This window comes from Puntigrus tetrazona, unplaced genomic scaffold (genome assembly GCF_018831695.1).
Source record: "Puntigrus tetrazona isolate hp1 unplaced genomic scaffold, ASM1883169v1 S000000148, whole genome shotgun sequence".
NCBI lineage: Eukaryota > Metazoa > Chordata > Actinopteri > Cypriniformes > Cyprinidae > Puntigrus > Puntigrus tetrazona.
Genome location: NW_025047824.1, coordinates 2,533,758 through 2,560,824, shown reverse-complemented (window position 1 = coordinate 2,560,824; position 27,067 = coordinate 2,533,758). Strand labels below are relative to the sequence as shown.

At 35.6% G+C, this 27,067-nt stretch overlaps 2 protein-coding genes across 4 annotated transcripts; one reads left to right on the top strand and one right to left on the bottom strand.

Moving 5' to 3' along the window:
* Positions 1 to 2,887: 2,887 nt before the first annotated feature.
* Positions 2,888 to 7,576, top strand: LOC122332888 (protein-glutamine gamma-glutamyltransferase K-like). The gene is made up of 14 exons (XM_043230341.1): positions 2,888 to 2,983; positions 3,337 to 3,737; positions 3,860 to 4,051; positions 4,180 to 4,431; positions 4,531 to 4,649; positions 4,973 to 5,080; positions 5,202 to 5,379; positions 5,461 to 5,599; positions 5,691 to 5,883; positions 5,974 to 6,127; positions 6,281 to 6,565; positions 6,648 to 6,808; positions 6,901 to 7,037; positions 7,202 to 7,576. The coding sequence occupies exons 2-14, from the start codon at positions 3,338 to 3,340 to the stop codon at positions 7,347 to 7,349; spliced, it is 2,466 nt and encodes an 821-aa protein (XP_043086276.1). The 5' UTR covers positions 2,888 to 2,983; position 3,337; the 3' UTR covers positions 7,350 to 7,576.
* Positions 7,577 to 8,931: 1,355 nt separating this feature from the next.
* On the bottom strand, positions 8,932 to 26,573 carry gpsm2l (G protein signaling modulator 2, like). Of its 3 annotated transcripts, none has more exons than XM_043230343.1 (14): positions 26,363 to 26,573; positions 17,429 to 17,650; positions 17,201 to 17,336; positions 15,839 to 15,978; positions 15,514 to 15,637; positions 15,277 to 15,392; positions 14,376 to 14,531; positions 14,188 to 14,296; positions 13,063 to 13,201; positions 12,346 to 12,422; positions 12,001 to 12,198; positions 11,206 to 11,365; positions 9,662 to 9,888; positions 8,932 to 9,576 (listed from the first exon to the last, which is right to left on the bottom strand). In XM_043230343.1, exons 2-14 carry the CDS (start codon positions 17,647 to 17,649, stop codon positions 9,403 to 9,405), a joined length of 1,977 nt encoding a protein of 658 aa, XP_043086278.1. In that variant the 5' UTR covers position 17,650; positions 26,363 to 26,573; the 3' UTR covers positions 8,932 to 9,402. The 3 variants fall into 3 exon arrangements, with proteins under 3 accessions (XP_043086278.1, XP_043086279.1, XP_043086277.1); XM_043230344.1 differs by having other exon boundaries at positions 26,368 to 26,573; XM_043230342.1 differs by lacking the exon at positions 26,363 to 26,573 and adding an exon at positions 23,040 to 23,205.
* Between the last annotated feature and the right edge of the window lie 494 nt (positions 26,574 to 27,067).

Here is a 27,067-nt window from a genome sequence, read left to right as displayed (position 1 = left end):
TCGAACGTCTGAAGCGATGTGAAATCACACAGGATAGAAATCAGTTGAGTTTGTGCCACAACCTTTTAATACATTGACTGTCATTCATATAACTGGATATCATTGTCTTTTATTGTCTTTTACCAATCACGTATTCTTTTAAATTGAGGATTTGTGAAAAATACTGTAAAAATCTCATCTCGTTCTCATTTTGAAATCTGTCGTCGTGTCATGTCTCATGTTAAGCACCTTCGATTGGCCATTGCATTCAAGGAATCAACATTGCTTAATGCTATAGAAACGCGTAGAAAACTGACACCTTTGATGTTTTTTAGATTCTATGATTGCAACTTCAACCGAGGGTGCTCTTGCCTGTATTTGAACTAGCACCACTGTAAATCTGACCATTTGTATAACTGCTCAATAACTTTTATTTAAAGTATGATTTACTTTCAGTAGTATCAATAACGTTAAAGTGTCATGTGAAGTCAAATGTCCCAGTGTGTTTTTTATTTAAACCAGTGTTCTATGTGTTTCATGAGTTTTGAGTTTTGATGTGTTTTACATCTCTCGCTTTAATAACTGAATGGTCAAACCTCCGTAATAGGTCTAAAATAACATTTTGAAATTGAAAAAGGAGGTGTAGGATAAATGCATAAGAAATTAATCCTACATACATTTCGTTTTAAGTCAAAAACTGACTTGAAATACAACATATGATCAATATTTGAGGTGTGGTAACTGTAGTTTAAGAATAATTGACATCGGAACTGGGTTGTATGTCGCCAGGTTGAGGTCACAAACAGGTTGAAATTTGCATGATGTGTCAATTGTGTGAATAGGACGCGTTTCATACAAAATCGGGCAACTGGATATACTTAACATAATATATTGACACGATTATTTATATAATGAGGTTTCGGCCATACAAATTGTGGGAGTTTCCCAGAAAAAAAAAATAGGAGGGGGGCAAGAGATGGGTGTGTCATACGGGAGACACCCGGGAAAAACAGGAGTGCTGAGAGGTATGATCACCACCTCAGGTGTGCATGATTTTCTAACAATTCCACAACAGTTATTATTTGCATATAAAATAGTATAATAGACATATAATCTACCGCTGAGCAAATCCTTCCAGTTATCCAGGCGAATGAAATGCATTCAGTGTATTGTGCTGAATCCCAGAGAATGGTCTATGGTCTTGGTCTAAGCATATAAGCATATAAGCCATATAGTATAAGCAATATAATGCATTGTGAAACATCTGAATGCATTTCAGATCATGGTGACAGGGAGCAAAAAAAACTTCATGCATTTCCTACTTTAAAAATCTTGTTAAATGAGAAGAAATCCTCTTGCGTCTGATGACTCTGGGACTGTAGGACGTCGCACGTCCTGATTTTGCTGAGTTCGACATGTTCCCAGGTTGACAGCTTTGTTGACCCTGGAACAACATTGTGATTAACCAATCAGATCTGAAGAACCAGTTTATAGTTTTTGTGAAGATAGGCTTACAGTGTTTGGGGCTTGTACAGCAGTCATTCATCTATCATTTCCTTTATGCATCACTCATGAGTAAGGTTAGGTTTAGGTGTAGAGATATGGTCAAAATTACATTTTTGGATTAAAATGTTCCAACAAAACAAATCATGTTGACCCAGGAACACATAGAACTCAGCAAAATCCAGTCATAGATAGATAAATTGATTGATACTGGGCCTTTTTCTGTTATGTGAGACCAGAATCACTAAACACACTATAATCATGTCATATCAATTTGCTTAAATCAGGTTCTTTTAAAATGGACTGGACTTATGACTTATGGATGATTTGGGGTCATTTTGATTTAATTGGTCCTATTATGGCTATTTTTCCTTATTTTCTCATATTTCATCTAGGTGGAGCATAAGGTTCAGGACGAGGATGATAAACAATTATGTTATATAAAAAAATCATTAAATGCTTGACAATGCCTTCTATGTTGTAGATGATAAATCCAGTCCAAAAGTACGTGCTGGTTTGAAGTTACAAAATCATATTCCTTACACCATTTCAAATAACAGACATCTCTTTCCTCATCAGTTTAGGGGCCTCTGTAGGGGCTTGAAGTTAAATGTTATCTTCTTTTAAGAAACTAAGATTAAAACAATTTAAGAACATTTTTCACTAATTCTTTTTCATGTGAATTTCCATATATTGCATTCAAATTTTATGAGTCATTCTATTTAATAACTGACTAACAATCATATATCAAAGAGTAGTCTTTGTTCTGAAAATCATGAGAAATAAATGAAAGAATAATGATTTCCTAACCATACTCCAATTTAATATAATAATGCACTATTACTGAATGTATCAGAGCTAATTTTGCCTTATTTAATCTCTTTGTTGAAATGAGCTCCATTCTTTAAAATGTATGTTATTAAAAAAATCATTTTAAAAAGAGCCTTGCATCTCTTAATATAACATGATTTTCAAACAGGGTCAGTTAAAAACATACATACTTTCACTTAATGTTTCTGATATCCTAATCTTTGGGAGAATACAGACAATTCAAGATATATTGTAAGAATAAATAAAATTGATAATATTTAATATATTATTATATTAGTTTTACTACCGTTGTATATATTTTATTCACATTGCTCACGTCCGGTGTAGACAAGGTATTAGTCTGGAAAATGACTAGAAAAAATGACTAGACGTTTACAGTTTAAAAGTTCAGAACAATTAAACTAAGATTAATTATGTCCAGTTAATTAGCAAAAATGAACATGACTCAAAATCCTTTCATCCCTTTCTTAAGAGGACAATTACTCAAACTCTTCAGCTATGAGCTGTGGATGGGGTGGAGATGGAGATGTAGCATAAATATCCCGTCTGGTGTGAAGACCGACTGCAGTACGAGCGACGAGCTGGTTAAAGCAGGACTTACTGATCACTTGCTCTAGCACTTCAAGCATTCGGTTCCCCTTTCTCTTGAACAGACAAGGACTCAAACCATGTAAGTAATCATCTCGGAAATTGTTGGGAACTTATTAAGAATTGCTATTAAAAAGCTGACAATTCATAGGCTGCTTTTGTACATCAAGAGTTATTTCTGAAGTCTTTCCTTTTCTGGTATGATTATATAGTTTATATGGTTATATAGTTATAGTTATATGTCTGCTTTTTGGGAACAGCGTAATGTTCCCAAGAAACCAAATTAATGATAATTTTTTGAGGTCCAGTAAAAACAAGAAAAATTGGAGCTATTTTTTTTTAGGAACAAAGAGACCTTGTTCATGAATTTACTAACCATCTACTGACCAATTACAGATGACACTCATGTCTTTCATTTTCTTCATTTTTACCCAGCATGCCTTTTGTGTACAACCCATACAAAAACCTCTGCACCGTCGGCCGTTTCCCAGCCATTAAACTGCAGGAGGATGGCTGCAGGAAAGCAACCTGCTACACACCGGTTTACAGCAACCCTTGTGTTAACCCATGCTCTATCCCTTACTCTTACCCATATGGTAACCATTGTGCTAATCCTTGCACTATCCCTTATGCTCACCCATATGTTAACCCTTGTGTTAACCCATGCGTCAACCCTTGTGTTAACCCATGCGTTAACCCACGCGCTACTCCTTGTGCTATTCCATACACTAATCCTTGCAGCTCTGTCAGTACATGCCATGAATATGAGAAAAAGGAAGTTGTCGTGAAGGAATACGTGGATGATTGCAAAAGCACAAAAGTCTGTGGAACAGAGAGTAAGAGTCTTTGTGTTTTCTTTTTCTTTGTTCTGCAATGCATGATGTGTACTCATAACTTCATCATTGATCTGTTTGATAATTAATTACCTGTTTTCTTCTTTCTTTTTTCATTTTCTCAGATGCTCTCCTCCGGGTGAGTAAAGTTGACCTTCTCAAATGCAGGACTGGACAGAATCGTCAGGAGCATCACACACACTGTTTCCTTGATGATCGTCTCATCGTCCGCAGAGGACAGTGTTTCAATATGTGGGTTGATCTTTGCCGTCCATTCAATCCCAGCTGTGACAAGCTTCACCTGGAGCTCAAACTAGGTTAGTTTCTATATGATCTACGACAACAAAGGACATTCAGATACAGTATGTAGAGGAGGAACATGTGAGGAGCTGAACAAACATTTCTACCATCATTGAAATCTCTTGCTCTTCTGTGTGTTTGACAGGTCACATCCCATCCATCCGGGACGGCACTTATGTGATCGTTCCAATAGTGGAAGAATTCAAGAAAGATTGCTGGGGGGCAAAGATTGTGGAAAAAGGACAAAACCGAATCAAACTGTGTGTGCACTCTGTTCCGACTGCTTGTGCTGGACGATACCAGCTCAGTGTCGTGACACACTGTCCAGGAGGAAGATTCACTTTACCTTATGTTCCTGAAAATGACATTTACATGCTGTTCAACCCCTGGTGTAAAGGTAAGTGTTTTATCTAATTCTGAAACCTGAATGTATAACAATTAAACAGAATGTGGAAAGAACTTAATGAATCTTAAAGTCAAATGTTCTCTTTATCAGATGACTGTGTGTACCTGACTGATGAGGCAGAGAGAGCTGAGTATGTGCTGAATGATATGGGCAAAATCTACTATGGAACTAAGCAGCAGATTGGCTGCAGAACATGGAACTTTGGTCAAGTAAGAACCAGAAATGTCATTAATGTATTACAAAAGTGCCTACACATGAGTTAACATTATGTCAAAGAGATACTGAGAATCCACTTATATCAGTGGGAATAGTATGTCACAAGCAAATGGCACAAACAACAAATGAGTTATTTTTCTACTCTGTATGTAACCCCATAAATAACAAGGTTGTGCATTTAAGAGTTTTCTGTCATAAATGCCTTTTCACATTCCATTTCTAATGAAGCATCTGTGTAGAGAATAAGCTCTACTCCACAAGAAATAGCATGGCATATTTTTCAATTTCCAATTTCTTTTTTCTTTGTGTTTCTTAGTTTGAGGAGGGAATCTTGTCTGCATGTATGTATGTGTTGGAGAGGAGCTGCACACCTTGCTCAGGATGGGGAAATCCCATTAACATTTCCAGAGTGCTGTCTGACATGGTGAGTCTTCATTTTCTTCTTATGAACACCCTGATTTCACAATGGAATGCCTTTAGTTGTTCTCTTTTAAGTATGGCTTCTGCATTCAAAATTAATAGTTTCAAATGTCTCTCTTTATCAGGTCATTGCCAACAAAGACTGTGGAGTGCTGGTGGGTAACTGGTCAAACTGCTATGAAGATGGAACTGCTCCAGCATCCTGGTGCAGCAGCAGTGCCATCCTGAAACAGTACCACAAATGTGGAGGAATACCTGTCAAATATGGACAGAGCTTGGCCTTTGCTGGAGTCACCAACACACGTAAGAGTTCCTACAGACGAGGAGAAAATGTTTTGTGATTGTAGATGTAATGCACTTATATTCTTCTTCTTTTTCTCGTAGTGTTAAGGTGTTTGGGAATTCCTTCTCGTCCAGTTTCAAACTTCTGCTCTGCTCATGACACTGATGTTTGTTTGACATCTGACGTCTATTTGGATGAGAAATTCCAGCTGATCGATCACATGAACCGTGATTCAATCTGGTAAGTGTCATTACCATTTGCAATGTCCTAAAGATTTTCTTCTGAATGTGCATGAACTGTTTCCATTTCTTTCATCTTCTCTTTCATGCAGGAACTACCACGTGTGGAATGAGGCCTGGATGACTCGGCCTGACCTGCCATCTGGTTTTGGAGGTTGGCAGGTGGTTGATTCTACTCCTCAACTCACCAGCCAGGGCTTCTCCCGCTGTGGTCCCACCTCAGTTGCTGCGATCCGCACAGGACAGACCTTCCTGAAGCATGATGTACCCTTCCTTTTCGCTGAAGTATGTAAATTCCTTTAATTTACTATTGTGTCATACAGAGATTATAATGACATATGACTTATGGTTCCTGTTTGTCTCTGTGTGTTCTAGGTGAACAATGACAAAGTTTACTGGCAGAGAAAATGTGATGGTACATTTGGTGTTGTCCATGTTGAGAAGGATGTAGTAGGTCACTGTATCAGCACCAAGGCTGTTGGCTCAGATCAACGTGTGGATATCACAAACCTCTACAAACACCCACTCGGTAACAACCACATGCATCAATTCCAGCACTCATAGAACTCATATTCCAATACTCAGCACACTTTGATCCATTGTGCTTATACTAATGACGAATGTTGGTGTTTCTCCATTGGTTCATCCCAGAGTAAATTGTACTCTTTCTTTCATTGATCAGGTTCTTCTGAGAAGTGCACTGCTTTGGAAACAGCTCTTCGTCATGGCTTGAGAAGATGCACATACCCACTGCCCTGTGCTGAGGATGTTGTCTGTGAAGTCAACCTGAAAGGGGATGGACCATGTGTGGGCAAAGATGCTGTGCTTTGCATCAATCTGAAAAACAAATGCAGCTCACCTCGTAGCGTCACCCTCTACAGCCAGGCTGCAGCCATGTACTACACGGGAGTCAGGAAGACCTTCCTGAAGAAGGACCAGACATGCATTGAGCTCAAGCCTTCTGAATGTAAGAAATTATGACATTTTGTAACAGCTGCAGTAGAAACTTGAATGTTCATTCAATATTTGTCACTTTTCCCCACAAATAGGCAGACCTATGGAATGGACCCTGAGTTATGACGAGTATAAGGAACACCTGGTGGATCATGCCTCACTGATGCTCAACCTCTTTGGACACGTGGCTCAGACTAAGCAGGTTCTGGCCACCCAGTACAACTTCAGAATGCGCACACCAGACCTTGTTATCGCCGTGAGTTATGGTTAACAAAGTTACGATTCAACTGAAATCATTTTGGTTAAAATCATTTAGAGCTAAATTGTCTTGTATGTGGTTCTTCTCAGCCTGTTTGTGATGCTGTCTTGGGTCAAGAAGTGCCAATCAAAGTAACTTTCCAGAATCCACTGCCTTGTGTTCTGAAGAACACCGTATTCCGCTTTGTGGGACTTGGACTGCAGCATGCCAGAGTTGTTAACTATGGGTAAATTTAATTAAATTAATTTCTTAAATTAAATAACAAACTAATTTTGCATTATTCACTTTAATTTTCTCTTAATTATTATTGCTGGACAGTGATTATTTAATTAGAAAAAAAACAATAATAATAACCACAGTAGTATTAAATAATCTTTCTTTCTTTCACAGTGACATTGCAGGGCATGCCACAGTGTGCCTGACGGAGAAGTTTATTCCCAAATGTCATGGCCCACATAAACTTCTGGCCTCACTTGATTGTCCTCAGCTCACTCAGGTGCATGGATTCACCAACATTGTCGTCAAACAGCAGTGTTAAACCAATCAAATTAACAAGAGAGGAAACGTCATGGCTCCACTTAATATAAACCACTTTAGATATTAAATAACGGCTGTTTGTTTCTCTTAACCTACAAGCTGTAAACATTATACTTCTCACAGTGCATTTAATCATGATGTAGGTGCACTTATGCTTTATGCAAGACACTTAGTCTTTTCACCTTTTTTTTTGTTAAATTGACATTATGAGTTTAAGAGATTTCAAACGTCATTCATGTCGTTAACCTTAACATTAATTGTTTCATGGTGTTGGTTACTCTGTCCTGTGTAGCTTCAGCTTCTAATAAAATATTTCCAGCATATTAAACTGTGTCAGTTTGTGGTTTATAATTAAGCAGGATCTATTAAAATGAGTCTTTATTATTCTTGTCATTTAACATTAGTAATACATTCTTGCCTTATACGTTCCAGAACATTATATTTTTATATTTACAATCCGAACTTTTGCAGTTTGCTTGTTTCTAAATGCTCAAAATAATAGTATGGAGCATTGCTTCACTGGTACAACCCGAATTTAGGAAACGTTGAGATGTTGTTTTTTTTTTCATTTAAATAAAATGAAAACTAAAAAAATTTAAAATTACTTTCATATCACGAGTCAATATTTTATTCAAATTGTTACATAGAGAACATAAATTTTTAAATTGTGAAATTTTACACTTTTATCCACTAAATGGGCTAATTTCAAATCTGATGCCTGCTACAGGTTTTTAAAAAGTTGACACGGGGACAACATCTTGGGGACAACATCATGTTGGATGTCTGTGATCCTCGGGCCGTCAGACAACACCTCATCACTCATAGGCATGATTCTGTCATAGACATTACTAAATGGGTATCAACTAAAGCATTATCATGAAAAAAAGCCATATATGGTCCAGAAGCGCCGCCATGTCCTGTGCTCCAAGGCTCATTTAAAATGAATTGTTAAAGTAGAAAAGTGTTTTATGGTCAGACAAGACAAAATTTGGAAATCACACACGCTGTGTCCTCCGGGCTAAAGAGGATGGAGACCTTCCAGTGTGTTATCAGTGTTCGATTCAAACATCTCTATGGTAAGGGGGAGCATAAATGCACACAGTATGGGCAGTTTTGGAAGGCACTATGACTGCTGAAAGGTATATAAAGGTTATAGAGCAACATATGCTCACCTCCAGACAACGTGTATTTCAGGAAAGGCCTTGTGTATTTTAGCAGGACATCGCAAAACCACATACTGCAGCTATTACAAACATGGCTTGGTAGTAGAAGAGTCCAGTGCTGAACTGAGCAGATCTTTCACCTATAGAGACCATTTAGCATATCAAAAAATGAAAAATATGTCAAAGACAAATCAAACTCTTCAGTACCTGGAGATCTGTATCAGACAAGATTTCCAACACCAAAACACATAACCTCAATGGACAGACGTCTTCGAATGTCTTTGAAAAGCCATGGTAAACATCCCATACATTTTGAGACCTGCAGCAGGCAACAAATTTGAAAACTCAACTTTTTTCGGTTTAAACATTTGTTATATTATCTGTGTTATATTGTAAAATATTTGGTCATGTGATTTGAAATTCTTTTAGTTTTAATTTTATTTAAATTTCAAAAACGTCCCAGCATTTCCGGAACTCAGGTTGTATTAAAAGATAACAAAACATTTCAAGTCGAAGAAAGGATCAATACAGAATTGATACTATGTTTAGTGTTAAAAATATATATATAAAACGGTCTGACATAGTCTACTGCTGGTTTAATCCATCCAGTTATCCAGGTAAATGAAATGCATTCAGTGCGTTGTACTGAATCCCTGAGAAAGAGACTGCGGTCTTTGAATAAAAGCATATATTCTGCACAGAAACATCTGAATCCAGTTCAGATCGTGGTATTAGAAAAAAATAAAATAAAATACTTCATACATCTCCTCCAAAAATCTTGTTAAGTGAGAAGAGAAATCATGTCGTAGGCTCTGATTTTCAGCAAGGCATTGATTAATGAGTAAGACTTCAGTGAGGTTGCAAGGTCATAAAATAGTATTATAGAACATGTCAGTCAGGATTGGTCTGAAGGGGTCCTGTGTCTGATGGTAAGATGACTCTCTGCTCATCTATCCGTTTGGCCTGAGAGCGAAGGATGAGGCTGAAGAAGTCTTCGTCTGGGACTGTAGGCCCTCTGGTGGGAGGAGGCGGAGGAGCACATCTCTGATCATCCAGTCTGGATCCCTGTCAAAGCCAAAAACGTCTATTCAACACAAGCTTTCAGAAAGAGCTCATAGTTCCATGCACCCTTATAATAAACAACATTAACCTGGCACTTAATCAGCATGTCGAAGAAGTCTTCTTCTGGTTCTTTGTTACCGGCCGAGGCCATGAGTTTGCTGAGAACATCCTGGCTGTGGCGCTGGTCCAGCCGGAGACCCGGGAGACTGTCCACACTGGCCCGCTGCTCGTCCAGCCGACGGCTCTGTGAGCTGGCCAGCAGGTCTAGGAAATGGCCAGGCTGTGCCGATGCTTCTGCTCCGGGCGTAGAAATAGCTGGACAAGATTAAAAACAGAGCAATGCGATCCATTTAAACACAGAAATAATATACACGTATACAAACACAACTGTTCAAGTTTGGCGTCAGTCTTAAGAAGCAGAGGTGTATTTGTAGCAATAGCCAAAAAATCACTTTTTATTTAAAGCATTAGTTCACTTTCAAACTAAAATTTATTGAGAATATTTTCATGAAAATATTCCAGAATATTGTGACTCTTTTTAATTAGTAATACGCATTGCTAGAAACGTAATTTAGACAACTTTAAAAGGTAATTTCCTCAATATTTAGATTTTTTTTTTTTTTGCACTCAGATTCCAGATCAGTTGTATTAGTAATTATATCTAAGCCAAATATTATCATATCCTAACAAACCATACATGAATGGATAATTTATTTATTCAGCTTTCAGACTATGTATAAATCTTAATTTCAGAAAACTGACCCTAATGACTGGTTTTATGGTGCAGAGTCACATATAACAAAAATGTATCTCAAGTTCTTTTTTTAACGGAAAGAGTCCGGATTTTTTTATCCACAAAAATATTAAGCAGCAAAACTAATTTTATTATTGATAATAAGAAATGTTTCTTAAGCAGCAAATTAGCATATTAGAATGATTTCTGAAGGATTATGTGAAATCAAAGAGTGAAGACTAGAGTACTGATGCAAAAAATTCAGCTTTGCATTAAGAATAAATTTTTTTTTTATTATTATTATTACAATATAAAACAGTAAAAAAAATGTATTGTAATACTATTTTACATTATTAGTGTTTTTGCTGATTTAATTATATAAAGGCAACCTTTATGAGTATCAGAAACACACAACACACACACACACACACACACACACACACACACATATACATAAAAACTTATTGACCAAATAATTTTTATTTTGTTATAGAATAAAAGAATGGGGGGAAAAAAGTGTATGTGGGATTTTTATTTATTTTTAATGTGCAAAATAAGTTTGACATTTCACTGTAAACGGACACAAAAAACAAGATACTTTGTTTTCTGTTTCTAACACCTCAAGTATCTTATAATTGGCTGTGATTTTGTCATGTTCAGTGTGTATGTATTGCATGTACACTACACTGATGTAATCTAAAGATCCGTTCAAACCGTATCAGTTGCTGTGTTAGTTGCTAGTAGGTTTGTTATTTGCAGAACGTTAATTTCAGCTCACCGTGTTTCACTTCTGCTCCTATTTTTCTGCTTTAAATCGCTGTCAGTGTGAACGCACTTTTAGTGCTTTTGCACCTTCATATGCAAGTACAGAGGTCAGTGAGGGAGGAAGGACGACTCACGTTTCTTCAAGGCTATAGGTGGGGTTTCACAGGGAACAGAAGGGGTGGGAACACGGCTTAGGCCGTCCTGTAACGAGCACCTTTGGTCATCCATGCGGCTGCCTTGAAAACGGCTCAGAAGATCAAAAAAGCCATCATCACCCAAAGTGTCTGGGGCGTACTGTGGGAAAAACCATTAAAGGAAATGATAACATTCATAAACATTTTATTATATGTATTCATTCATATAACAATGCCCCTATTATGGGTTAAGAAAGGTTCACATTTTGGTTTTGGGAGTCCCCAACAAGAGGATGACATGTATGCTAAGTTAAAAAAAAACTTTTATTGTCTTATAATATACTTTTACGTTTACTAAATTTTCTCAACGACTCATTTTCACGATCTGCGGCGATTGGTCCAATTGGTCTCATTTTCATCTCATCATGCCTGTAATGTCTGATAAAGCAGCATTTGTGAGCACAGTGCTGCTTTGCCTACAGCGTTACCACGGAAACCGCTATTTTTACCGCTCCAAAAGCGACCCCTAGTGGTGAAGAATGAATTTGCGTTTTCATTCAGACCAACGCAAAAAGACTGAAGTGCATGGGATTCGTTTAAAAACGACTCGCTTCAGTCGACTTTCTTTTGAGAGACAATAACTTTATACATGGCGCACTTTTAGATTGAAAACTTTGCAGGATGTTTTCTTAGAGCTGCGTTACACACTTGCATGAAAGCTCATTTTTAAAAATCCATAATAGGGGCACAACTTGCTATTAGTCGCGTGTCCTTCGGAAAAGATTAGTATTTGACCTGTTTGTCCAGTCGGACTGAAGGTGGGCTGCCGCTGCTGTGGGTCTCATCTGGTGGACTGAAGTTCGACCCATTCAGCCTGTGTTTTTTGCTCCTGAAGCGACTGATGAAGAAAAGTTTAGAAGACGTCTTGGCTATGGATGATTTGGTTGGCGATTTGGTTTGCTGAGGGGACGTAGACTCTTCACAGGCCTGGCCCTGGACAGTTAAGGCATTGAATACTTTTGTTTAGTAAACGATTTGATATGCAACACTATGAAGTCTGAATTTTGACACTGACTTCGATGCTAGCAGTGAAAATTAAAACCATATAATCAAGTCGGTTTTTGATAGTAAAAGTCTCACCATATTTTTGTCAGAGCTGAGTTTCATGAGCTCCATGTTCTCCATGCTGTGTCTCCTGCTTCCTCTGGCTCTTCCATCTACAAAAACAAAGAAGCTGTAGATCAGTTGTGCTAAAAGCATATATTATTATGTAAGTTTACTAGTATTTGTTTCTGTCAAGCATATTAATCATGCACAAAGTAATTCTGTACAATAAATGTATATTTGTTTACGTGTTTAATTAAAACAGCAGAAGGAGGATATTCAAGCCAATTAAATTAGAGTTTAAACTAAATGTACAGCTTTCATCCAGTAGGTGGCACTATCATCAAACTCCAAAAATTGTACTCTCAAAATAAACTTTAATATGCCAAAATACAGCATAAACTGCATATTTTGGGAATGTTTTTTAAATCAGTTTTAGCTATTTGAAAATAATCAGACATTTGAACAGTTGTATTGCAAACTTCTAAATGAACATTTTGTTTTTAATTTATTACATAAAGTACTATTTTTGGTAAAAATAAAAAAATAAATAAATACTTTGTGGTTTGTACTTATCACAACTATAATTTTGTTTAACCATGTTAATACATTATTATTGTATACTTTATTGCATTAGCTTTTTTATTATATGATTATTTATTCCTTTTTTATTTTCATAATTCCCGCTCTTCCATCTGAATTTAATTTTGTATTGTAATGTATTTTATTGAGTAAAGCTGATTGTGCTGTTACCAGGCAGACTGCTGTCACCGGGCGGACTCTCGATGAAGGCAGGGCTGTTAGTGTTTGAATTGTTCTGCTTCAGACCTAAAACTAACTGCAGATCAGATACGTTCATTCGAGCCGTCAGCTCCCCACCACGGTCTCCAATCTGAGCAGAACACACGCACAGGAAGGAAAAAACATTACTGGAAGTGCTTCACCAGAAAACACACACACACACACTCAATTCACCCACATGAAGCCTGCTTAAGTGACATTTCTCCTCAAAATCAAATGAAAGAAATAAGAATATTTACTCTCACATTATTTTTATGCAGCTGCTTTCTTGTATTTCACCTCTGCTCGAGCTTGTTTCCTAATCTAATCTAGCGTTCGAGTAACGCTGACTTTGCCTCTTATGAACATTGATGGTTTGCACAGAAACCCTGTAACTCACTTTGGACAAAAACCTCATAAATGTAAACACATTTTCCCCAATTCTCAATACTGAAATGGGCAAAAAAAACAAAGTCTAATGCAACAAACAGTACAGAAAAGTCACTTCAGAGGAAATTATTTCGAGATTTCAGTGTAATAACGATGACAAATCATTCATTATAAGATCAGGAACTTGCATTAAGAAAAAAAAAAAATATTTTGATGTTAAACGTGTTTTTAATCACAAAAGTGTGTTGTATAAACTTTCATTTATGCTGATTGATTAAATGTATCAGAAACAATGACTGCGGAAAACAAGAACTTGCTTTTAAAAACAGAATTTGGGGTGAAAAAGAACAGAATTATTAAATGAAAAAATATTTTAGGTTTAGTTACTACCGTTAACTAAAAACAAATCAAATATTTTATTACTTCAAATAAAACAATTATCAACTGAAATAATAAAAAAATCCAGGTAAAAAAAAAAAATTCTAAAACTTAATTGCTAAACTAAAAATAGGAACTAAAAATTATATTTGCACTGATACCACAATAAAAAAATTAAAAAAATTATATATATATATATATATATATTAAAACAGTCTCTCTATTTAAAGCATAATTTTTTATTGTTCTTTCTTTTTCCATGTGATGCACCCGTGGACTTAACAGTGCAGACAGGAAGTGTGTTGGTGTTATTTCAGTATGCACACACACCTCTTTGGAGATCTCTAGATGTTTTTCAGCGAAGCTCATGGCCTGCTCGTGGTTTCCCAGTGCGGTGTAGGCGTTCCCTAAACTCCAGCAGGCTCTCCCTTCTCCGATCCTACGCGCACACAGACGGAGACGGCGTCAGACGTCAGGAAGAGCAGCAGCACAGACAGGAAGCGTCAGAAGCAGTTTACCTGTCCTTGAGGTCCTGAGCGATGATGAGATGCTTGAGGTGGTAGTCTATGGCTCTCTCATAGTCCTGAAGCAGTGTGTAGGTGTTGCCCAGACTGTAGCAGGCCTGAGCCTCCACGGCCCTGTCCTTCAACTGCCGAGCCAACTGCAGCGTCCGCCTGCAGGAAAAACACACCACAATCACCTCATCACCATACGACTCCAGCTCATCCAACAGCAAAGTACTGACTTACATGTTTTTTGGACTTGTGCAATGGTAATATCATATTTTCATATTATATTTTACTTGGATATAAGACTGCTAAGTACATCTGGACCCAGTTTATTTAAATGTTTATATATGCTAAATGTTTTTCTTTCCGCCTTGCAAGAAAAAAAAAGTACAAAAAAAATGTTATATTGGCTATAATATAATGTTGATATTAATGGAAATTAAATAAATAGGACAGTGAAAAGTAAATAAATTATTATTTGTAAATTAATTATACTGAAATAAGCAATAATGTAAAAAAAAGAGAGAAATAATCATGGTTGTTGCTTTTTCCTCTCTTGCAAGGACAAAAATGACAACAAATATTAATATAAGGGATATGTTTGTATTCTGTGCTTTGTATATCAACTTGGAATAAAATAGTAAAGTAAATTAAATTCAGTTAAATTATTGAATAGAATTATTCAAATAAGAAGTTTCTTTGTATTCGTTTTTATATAAAAAAAAAAAAAAAAAAAAAAAAAAATATAAAATATTAAAACAAAAATAAATAAAATAAAAACAAATATTTAAAATAAAAAAAAAAAAAATATTAATCATTAAACAAGCTTATTTTTTCCATTTAAACAATGTTTCTTAGTGTTCAAATTAAGTTAACAATTTTATTTAAATAAAATAAATTAAAAACTGACTTGTAATGTTCAGCTGCAACTTCAAATTGTCCAAGGAATATGTATGCATTTCCAAGGTTGCAATATGCTCTCCGCTCTGCAGCTCTGTCTCCAAACTCCTTTGCAATGAGCAGGCGCTGTAAAAAACATTACGTACAGTATTTTGTGCGTTTTCATCCATAATCTGACATTTTCCGTTTGTCCATTTCAATGGAAACCACGGGTTGCTTCGTTTGAGAAACGCTCTGTATGAAATACCTGTTCGTGAGCCAGAACAGCATCCTGGAAGCTTCCGAGCAAATAGTGCGAGTTGCCAAGGTTACCGTAGGTCCTGCCCTGCGCCGCTCGGTCCCCCAACTCTTTCACAATGGCCAGATTCGCTCTTCAAACCGAGAGGTGCAGTGTTAGATACAGCGGCGGGGATTAAACGGTAAAACCTTTAGCATGCTTTTGGAAAGCACGGCTGCGGTCTCGGCCATGTTCTTTCAGAAATTAAATATTTTGTCTTTTGGCACACGTGTGTCGTCTACACACGGGTTTGGGTGTTAAAAAGAATGAAAACAACAAATGCTGGCTGGCTCACTCGTAGTACTCTGTTGCTTTCTTCAGAGCGATGCGCGCCTCCTCGGGAAAGTCTCCAGGGTCCATACCGCTCCAACATATGTTCTTCCCCTTGGCGTGGTACACATTCCCATAATTATACAGCGCCCGGGCCTGCCCCACCTAACAAAACCACACACAGACACGCACACACACACACACACACACACACACACACAAATGTCAGTCCACACGCACCGCTCGTTACACACCTAAAACGGATCGACGGCTTGCTTTTAAACTGGGTTTATGGTCTGTTTAAATAGATCAAGTGGTGTCTCGGGATGACAGGACTTCCAGAAACATCCGAGCCAAAGTTGACCATGAACTGTGCAAAAGTGTAAAGGAATAGAAAGACTTCATGTCGTCATGTACTCGCCCTCAAGCATGGGAGAATCAAACGGAAAACGAAATCTTAAAAATGTATATAATCAACGCACATGTTTACTCAAAGAGTGTTTAAAAATATGACTAAGTAATTGTCAGTTTGTTTGTTCGTTCTTTTTTTCCCCAAACAATGAGCAAATGATATTAGCAAAAAGAAAGTTATATTCAACGGTTAGTTTTATTTGTTTGTTTTTTAAATAGATTAAATTATTAAATAGATTTATTGACTATTTTTGCTTGGCTTTTTTAAATTTTTTTTTTTTTCAAGCAATGCGGCCTATTTCTTTTTATTATGAAAAACACTTTATTATGAAAAAAATCACTTAATTTTAGTTGATAATATATAAACATTTTATGGGAAAGTGATTAAAAATTTAAGTCATTTTATTTACAATCATATTGCTATTTGTTTTCTTTAATAGTCAGGTTTATTTTATCAGTTAATAAATCATTACTATATTATTTATTTATGCATTATGCATCTTCTCTTAAAAAGTCGTTTTTATTTTAAATAAATACTGTAAATACAAACCATTTTATTTATTTATATTCAAACAGTTGTTCATCAATATATAAATCAATAATTAATAATTAAAATCAAGTCAATAAACGCATTTAAAGTGCTTTTTATTATATCTCTGTCATATTTAGATATTTTTCCAACCAATGAGGATTTTTTTTTTTACTTAAATACGTTCCTTGGTTCTGGAGGAGCTCTCAATCTCCAAAATAGGACATAAAAATTGTCAATACGGGATATTCTCAGCCTGATGCCATATGATAGCCGTCAGATCTTATTCACACTATCATATACACACTGTGCCTTGACACGCCACGTTTGACGTCAATACAGAACGCCATTGGTTCATGAGAATCATACGGTAGATACATTTTCATTACAAATGATGATCCGAAACTATTACATTAAAAGGCCCTTTTGTTGCGTGAAACACCTCACCTTATCATGGAGCATCCTGGAAATGTCCAGATGTCTTTGGCAACAAACTGCTGCTTCGTCATAGCGACCCAAAACCTTCAATGTGTTTCCAAGGTTACCGCTGGCTTTTGCTTCCCCCAGCTGATCTCCGATAGTTCTGAAAGAGTCACAATAACAAAACATCTTATTTTAGATAAGAACATAATCCCACCAGCTTTGAAACGGTGACATAAGCTTCCAGATCCAGACCTGGTGAGCGTGAGGTCATGCCGATGGTATTCCAGCGCCTTGTTGTAGTCGTGCAGGTGGAAGTAGGCATTGCCCAGCTGACTGTAGATAGCGCTCAAAATCTGCAGGTCTTCTGTGCCCACCTGGATGGCCGACTCGAAAAAAGACACGCCCGCGCGGTAATCTCCCACCTTGCACAGACGCTCACCTTCCAGAGCCAGTTCCAGACACGAGGCCTCCATCCTGCACGAGAGGTGAGCGAAGAGCAAGGTTAAAATAAAATGGGATTATTAGGTTATTTATCATAAACCACACAATAAATAATACATCTTTTTGGTAACAAATAAATTAAAAATAGTATAAAAATAAAAAATAAATGTAATAAATGTAATAACAAAATAAATAAATAAATAATATAAAATAATGCTAAATAAATGTAATAAACATTTTAATAACTCAAAATAAATCAATTGAACAAAGAAATATTAATCAATAAATAATGAAATAAATTATAATTAAAATGAAATAATGATTACACACATAAAACATAAAAATACATTAAGTAATAAATAATTATCAATTATAAAATAATAATAATATACACAAATGCAATGAAGTAAACATTAAATACATAAATGAAAAAAATAACTTTCAACTAAATGTCTATTTACTAGGGCTGTAACTAGGATGAGCACAGAGACACAACAAAACTAGCTGAAATAATAAAATATTGCAATACACTTTAATAAGAATAGTTTTAAAAAAAATAAACATTTTAGTAATTGCGTTTAAGCTTATTCTAGCATTACATTCAGACCCTGTATTTTTTTATTTACATACAGGGGCCTTTTTAAGAGGCTTACAAATGAGGTCATACAAGGGCCCAGGTCAGTTTAACAGCTTTCGTTTTAAGTCTATTTACTTTAAATGCATTTTCTATTCCTTTAAACACGCCAAGCGTCACAAAGTTATAATATTTATCTGTGACAAACAACAGAATTCCACAGACCTAGACAAATTATTACAACACCAACATCATTAGGTCTTTGTCTACACAAGTTCTTGAAAAAGTCGTTTTGGCTGACACGCACCAAAACCATGATGACTCCCTTATGAACAGTTTAGAGAGTTTCACAGAATGACTAAAGAATCTCATCTGAAAGTGCTTCCATGAACCGGCAACCAGAAGACTGAATGCTGGGAAACTAAAAAGTGTGACAAATACAAACATGTAGCCTATGTTGTATTTGCATACAAGACTTCTGTTTGTCATTTTGTTGTGCTTTTTACAGCTTTTTACAAAAAATAAATAAATAAATAAAATTTTTATATATATATATATATATATATATATATATATATATATATATATATATATATATATATATATATATATATATATATATATATATATATATAATTTAATGTTCAGATATTTTAAAGTGAAGTTTGTTAGTGTGAACAAAGCTGGGTTTTTTTCAGCATCTTTACGACAGTCTTCGCGTCACATGATCCTTCAGAAATCATTCTAACTTGCTAATTTAATGCTCAAGAAACGCTTATTATCATCATCATCAATGAAAACAGTTATGCTGCTTAATATTTCCTCGGAACCATGATGCATAGCATTTATTTAAAACATATATTCTTTTGTAAAATTATAATGTGCATATTTACTGTCACTTTTGATCAATTTAATGCATCCCTGCTGATCAAAAATAGTAGTTTCTTTCAAAAAACAATTAACTTTTGAACGGCTTTTCAAACCAACACCCCGGCAACACCTTAGCAACCGCACATGCGCGGGAAAACTCACAAGCCTCACCTTTTTTCCTTTTTCCTTTTGGAACGTTCAGCGGAGCGTCTAAACATCTTAATCTTTTTCATGACTTTCTCCCCTCCGGTGTGATAGACACGTTTGATTCTCCACGGGGTGCAACATGAGACCCACGGCTTCGATCCTCTCAGACACATCCCGAAACGCACCGACCTCTTCCAAAAGACACAGAATTGCTAGATATCCCCCTTTGCGAGACCCTTCCCAAGCTTCTGCATGACCAAACCAGGCTTTAGCTTGTAAAATGTTCTGTTGTAGACATGCGGAGACGGGTAACTCTGGGGCTCGCACACATAAACGGAGGGTCACCAGTAAGCCTGCTGATAACAGGTGCAACAGTGCAGCATGCCAGTGTCATCTACGGACACCCGATGGCAAGCGTCAATTCCAATTATGAGCGAGAGGACACACGGAGATTATCACGCATGAAGGAGGAAAGAGAGTAACAGGTCCTAAACTCGTTATTCCAGTTGGATTAGTCCGTTTCAGCAAAAAAGCGCAATGCAGCTTCTGATAGTTTTCAGCTTACGCTCTTAAAAATAAAGGTTCTTTGCTGGTATCTATGGTTCCATGAAGAACAGTAAACATTTATGGAATTTTCCATTCTACAAAAAGGTATTTATGATGGAAAAAATAAGTTCTTCACCGTTTAAGAAGTGCTTACTGAAAAAGGTTCTTTAAGGAACCAAAAATTCTTTTGGAAGTGCTGCAAAAAAACATTTTGGAACCTTTTTTGGAAGGTTCTTTAATGGCTTCATGGTTTAATGAAGAATGTTGAACAATTCTAGAAGCTTTCCACTATACAAACATTTAACTAAGAGGTTCTTTTAAAGTACTCCTATTAGGCATTTTTGAAAATTACCTTTCAAAACATCCTGCAGAGTTTTAAATCTGAAAGTGCAAGATGTTATTGGCTCTCAAAGGAAAGAGTCGATTTTGAATTATGGAAATTATTCATTTTTAAAACGAATCCCAAGCTGTTTCGCGTTGACATCAAAGTGAGACGTTAGCATACTGCCCGGGCGGACCTGGGAAAACATGATTTTCGTGTTGGTCTGAATAAAAAAAAAAATGCAAATTCATTCTTTGCCACAAGCTGCCGCTTTTGGAGCGTTAAAAGCTCACGAACACTGCTTTTAACGAAATCTACCAATCAACGCAGATTAACGTCAAGCAATGGAGGGGTCTGGAAAAATTAACTGTCGAGAAAAAGTTTATGAGTCTTAGTGCAAGTAAGGTAAAAATACATGCATATTATGAGACAATGAAAGTATTTTTTTGACCTTGCATGCATGTCATCCTGTTGTTAGGGACTCCCAAAACCAAAATATCCATTATAGTGCCACTTTAAGAAACCCTTTTTGGAGTGTATTTACTTATTTTTGCTTGCTCCATGCACCATTTCAGTCACAACTGACACCTGAATTCACATTTCGCTGAGGATAGTTTCAATATTCATAATAAAATACATTCAGAAGATAAAGAATGAGGGGCCCAAAACAACTAGACGTGAGTCTTTAGGCTTGGGCCAGTATAAGCAAATAATCTAGTCAGCAATTTTTAATCGAGTACACAATGTTCTTCTGAATATGTAAACAACTAGTCACTCTCAGCATTAACAATAAAAGTTAGAAAAGAGAAAGAAAGAGTAGAAAGGCTTGAAAGCCTTTAAAGAATGAAGAAATTTAACAACTTTCCAAAACTGATTGACTCTGCCAGTATGAAGCAGAGTGAAGGTTGTCATTGAGAAAAATACAAATTATAAAGGTCTTTGCTGTTACTTATGATCAATTTAATGCATTCTTGATGCATAAAAATAGACATTAAAAAGCTGAAACTTTTAAACAAGAACTTTTGAAAGTTTTAGTAAGTGCAAAACATCCTGGCAAACAACATAGAAGACTTTAGAAACCACAATCAGCAAGAGGAAGTGAAGGTAGGAAGGCTACGAAGGAATAAGGAAATCTAAGAAAAACTGCCAAAATCTATTACTCTTCTGCTGAAGTATAGCGAGATGTTATCGTGAAGAACGAATCGACTCCAGTCAGAAAAACACTCAGGTAACCAAGGCCACGCTGGGAAAATCCATTAGACCGAGTTAAATCCCGCGCTTTGCCCAGAGTGTCCTCAGTGGAAGGCTGGCGGCGTTCACATGCTTTAATTTCTTTATCCTCAACGAGGCGGGACGCCGGCCGAGCATCTGACGCCATTTCTCCACTGACCGACGCAAATGACTAATGCACCATATATTGGCTCATACTTCTCATGATGTCATAAATTTCTTACTGAAATGCCAGGCATATGTTGCTTGTTATATCTGCCTAAAACTCTTTAAAGGGACAGTTCACTGTAAAACGAAACTTCTGTCATTCAAGTGTTTCTGTGAGTTCTGTGGAACATAAAAGGACAACCTTTAGCACAGTCTCTCTTTTTTCCATCCAGAATGAGAGCACAAATGACAACGACGACAAAATCAATATTAAAAGCAGTCCACTTATGTCTGAAGCCATATTGCAAGTCTTTCAAAGCCAAACAAGAGCATCGTGTTGATAGCAACGTGCTATCGGTGTTTAGTTAATAACTAAACATGTTTAAAAAATGATTTCAGTAATTAAAGATTAAACATGAATAAAATATTACATACAAACACATAAAAACTGCTGCAAATCTAAATAATACATCTAAATAAAAATAAAGCAATTAATATAAATTACAAAAAGCATATAGAAATTACTAGTGAAATGAAAACTAAAAATACTAATATAAAAGCCTATTCAATATTAACAGAATGGAGAATAATACATGAAATCTGCTGAAATAAAACTTTTTGCCCAGGAAGAGCCACTGTATAACTTTCAAGGACTTAACGTCTTAATTTTGACTTCCATACCAAAACAATTTTAACTATAAAAATATAAAATATTTTGGGTAACTGAAATAAATGTTAAAAATGTAGTTCAATGAAAAACTTAAGAATAAAAAAAATAATTGAAAACATTTGTAGAGAACATTAAGTTCAAACTACTATAATTACTAAAACATAAATAAAATACTAATAAAAAAACAACTAAATCTTAAAAATTTTAAAAAAAAAAAATAATAAATTTACTACTGTCCTACTTTTCACCATAAAATATACATGTACAGCTTTGGAAGACTAAGATAAAATGCCTGAAATAAAAAATAATTTGAATAAAATACATGTGTTATTTTTCAAAGCTTTCATTGCATCGACAAAAGCAGAACATCTTTTCAAACACCTCCTTTTCTGTTCTACAAAAATAAAAGTTTGTTAATGATAACGAAATGTTCAAGTTTAGATGAACGATCCCATCCAAACTTCAAAGCCTTGTTGGAGCCACGGCCTACTGGTTTTTGCTCCGAATAATGCCGAATTCAATCCCAACCCCAGCTCTCTCCAAAAAGTTCTGCAACTGCTGCATGTGTGGAAAGAAACGCAGGCCCTTGACTCGTCTTTCAGGTCCAGCGTGAGATGCTCCTGCAGCATTTCAGGATGTACAGAGACAAAACAGCGCAACAACCGATGACCCTCCCTTTTAATTTTTAAACAATCCTATTAAAAATGTACACACAGGAGATCTCTCGGCAAACCTGAGCCCTCATTCACTCGCCTCCACCCGCACACTGTATTACGTTTCAAACCCCGTTTATCTGATGGAAAAACAAGTGGAAGAATGAGAAAATGTAGCGCTAAACGACATTTCTGAAGTCTTTGTTGCTCAAAAGGCGCCGTAAAACAAGTTGACGTATGGCAAGACGGGTCTGTTCTCCTACCTGGAACGAACATGAAACACTTGATCCTCGTCTTTCGCGATCACATCCATTTAAATTCATAGTAAAAAGTCTGAGTTTAAAACAAAAACCTAGACAGCAAACATAAAAACTATCACGTCCTCATAGGTCTAAAATAAAAGGCAAACATAAAGAGCGAAGACGTCCATGCTTTCACCGGATGCGAACCATCCACCATCTGACAGGCGAGCGAACACTAAAGAAAGAGTCTAAGAAATTTGACCCTCTCTCTTTCTCCCTCCCCACACACACACACACACACACACACACACACACACACTCACACACTGATATGCAAGTAGCTAATGATTTCACAAAAAAAAAAAAAAGTCAATGAGTGATTAATCACAACATGCACACTAATTCTGACTTAGTATGCATCATGTTGCATCTCCTGTGAACGGGTGAAGATGAGGAAGTCTCTGGGCTTCCTCGTGAGCAACCATCCGATCACCAGAAGACGCTTTTTGTTCCAGGATGGAAAGTCGCAGCTTTGCAGTGGCTGTTTGACGCGACCCGGGCAAGTGTCAGAAACCAGCGCATGAGAAACGGTTTTTAATTTAAAATGAAGAGCGAAACCAACATGACCGTCTGTAGTCTGGATTAACGCTTTCATCTGAAGGGACGCCGACACATTAGACACCATTTACTCACCCTTACGCCATTTCGGACCCACCCAGATGAGCCCATTTGTTACAAGAAACGCAAGTGGAGACATTTTCAAAAAGGTTTCAGTGGCCAGAACCTGTCCGGCTACAAAGTTGACCAAAAAAAAGCATCACAAAAAGTCTTTTGAAGTCACAAAAAGTCTCTTGGCACCGCTGATGTTAAACCTTGTGCAATATATTTAAATATGGCTAGGCATTTGAGCAAATGAGATAAATGAGGTAAAAGGGAGCTTTAAAATAAATAAATAGCTTATATTTTAATGTTTTTCTCACACAAAATTTGTAAGTTTTGGTAATTGACATCTGTAAAATATTTCCTTTTGCATTCCACAGATGCAGCCATATCACTGGTAACTAAAACTAAAAGTAGATCATTTATTAAATAATGTTTTGATTATCACTATTATTATTATTTGTTTACTCAAAATGTTTTAATAAATCTAATAAAAATAAATACTAAGTTATTAACGTAAACATAACAACATGAAATTGCTTTACTGAAAAACTATAAAATAATAATAAATTATGTTTTTGCTGATTAATCGCATCCAAAATAATATTTTTGTCTGCATATGTGTGTGCATATATATATATATATATATATATATATATATATATATATATATATATATATATATATATATATATATATATATATATATGTATGTATATATATATATATATATGTATGATATGTATGTACACATTTATATTCATATAATTGATATTATAAATAAATACTTATATAATACATAAAATAAAATTGTGATATATATATAAATTCAAATAAAAATATACCCAGCACACATGCATATATTTGTAAAAAAAAACCTCTTATTTTGGATGTGATTAATTGATTGACAGCACTAAATTAAAAATTAAAATTAAAATAAAAAATAATTAAAAAACAAAAATCAAAGCTACTTTAATATATCAATAGTACATTTATAAACAATACTACAAATAACACTGCATACGAGAAGATCCTAAAATTGGGAAAACTGTGAGTTAATTAACTTTATCCTGGTGAGAAGCAGAGCAGTGGGAAAACACAACATAAATCATATTTGTTTGCGCTTCAGGAATTCCTTGTATTGAGCAGAAATCTAAAAGGCATTGTTCACATTCAAACCGGATCAAGCAACGATCTGAATCCTCAGGAAAGGGCCGAGACCTTCATCTCTGCAGTGGCTTGAGAAAAAAACAAAAGTTCAATTTGATATGACACTTCCGTATTTTAGACCAAAATAGGTCAAACACGGTGGTTTTGTGGGTCCTTTCCTAAAGTCCTGAACCAGAGTGAAGCCCAGGCCACTTAAGAATGTGATAAAGACACAATCTACAAATCTTCCTTTTGGCTTGACACTTCGCTAAACAATTGTGGCAGGAATTTTGTACCCACACCCATCCGAAATCGCATAAAACAACAACTGCACCATCATTTGAGTTCGTGCTTTCTTTATGCTAACAGTTCCAGAGTCACTGCGCCGCTTATTCAAAGGCTCTACAAGAGTGACAACAGCTTTGTGAACAGAATAAAACACGAAGGCGCAGCCTGTGCGCTGCAAACGCCTGCGATTCATGAGAAGATTCGAGCATGAGAACACAAGAGCCGCTGTGCCTTTCCAGGTGTTTCTCATAAAATCCCACAGGAGGCTTCGGAAAGCAGCTTACAGATTTAAAAAACAAATAAATTAGGAACATACTCCATCCTTATTTTAATGAAGCACAACGAATTCCTCCAGCACATCTTCAGCAGTTCAGTCTGAGTGATGAAAAATCATCCTGTGGCCCAAATAAAAAACGTAAAACGGCAAAAACATTTTGCCATTTTGAAAAAAAGCGTTGAATAATACCACAAGGAAATAATTTAATTTAAAAAAAAAATTAAATGTACCCATTTTTGTTGCTAAGAATATATATATATATACATATATATATATATATATATATATATATATATATATATATATATATATATATATATATATAAAATACAGTAATATAATATATATATATATATATATATATATATATATATATATATATATATATATATATATATATTGAAATATATAATAATAATATAATAATATAAAATATAAAAATTTTAAATATATAATAATATGGAAATATAACAACTACAGTAATATAAAGAAAGTACTTAGTTTTCTACCACTATAGGGTATAATATACTACAATACACTACAGTTTACTGTAGTAAAAAAAATAGTATATCCCTATAGTTAATACCACAGCAGCCTATACTTTAGCATTCATTAAGAAAGTTGTAAATACTATAATATATACAGTATAGCACTTTAGTATTTACTATAAATTATAGTTATAGTATTTTCATGTGGGAAATTGACAGAACCGGTCACCATCTATGCCATGGTCGACATACACTGACGTGTCTTTAAGATCAATCGTAAAGATAATTTGAACTAGTAGATAGTCGTTTTTGCGTGAAATTGCCATAGAAGTTAAGTTAAGAAATGTTTTTTATTTATTTATTTATTTTTTAAGATAAGGAAGTAGGTACCATGCAACACAGAATAACGTTAACGTTAGTTCAGACCAAAAGCTGGTCAGGAACAAAATACTAACGAAAGAGAAACGAAATCAAACTCTTACCTTACTTTCAGATTTGTAGAGCTTTAAAGCGTGTGGTCGCGCTACATGTCCTGAGGTGGGAGCGTTTCTGGCGTTTCGAAGAAGCATCGGTGAAGTTTCTTTCTCTCACTCCGCCATGTTTTCTCAAGACACTTTCCTTTCCTAACTTTTTTTTCGGAAAAAAAGGAAAACGTCTTTTACTCTGGCACGCCAATCATTACACGGGGGTTTGTGAACGCCACGCCTCGCCATCATCTGCTTCAGCGCTGAAGTAATGTTTGCGAACGAATCGTTTGGGGTTTTTTCTCGAACAAACTCTTTTGAATGACTCGATCGAACCGATTCGCAAAGTGATTCACAAATCGCTGTAAACACGCGAGGGGGGGAGCGATATTGTAGAATTATTAGTAATAATTATCGCTGTTTTTATTAACAAACTTTATTAATGCCAGGGCACACATTTACAGCATATTTGTAAATATTTTAACAATAAAAACAGCGGGAAAAATGCGACGACTCGCGGCGAAACGATTCATTGATTATCTAAAAGAATCAGTTCGCTGAAATGAACTAGATCCAAATTACTTGGCAAAATTTATTGGAAAGTTGTGTGGCAGATTAGATTAAAACACCATTTTTGTCTGCACCTCAACTTTCTATCATCGTTAGCTAAATATATATAAAAAAAGGAAGAAGAAAAAACGACTTTCAAAACCTTAAACACGA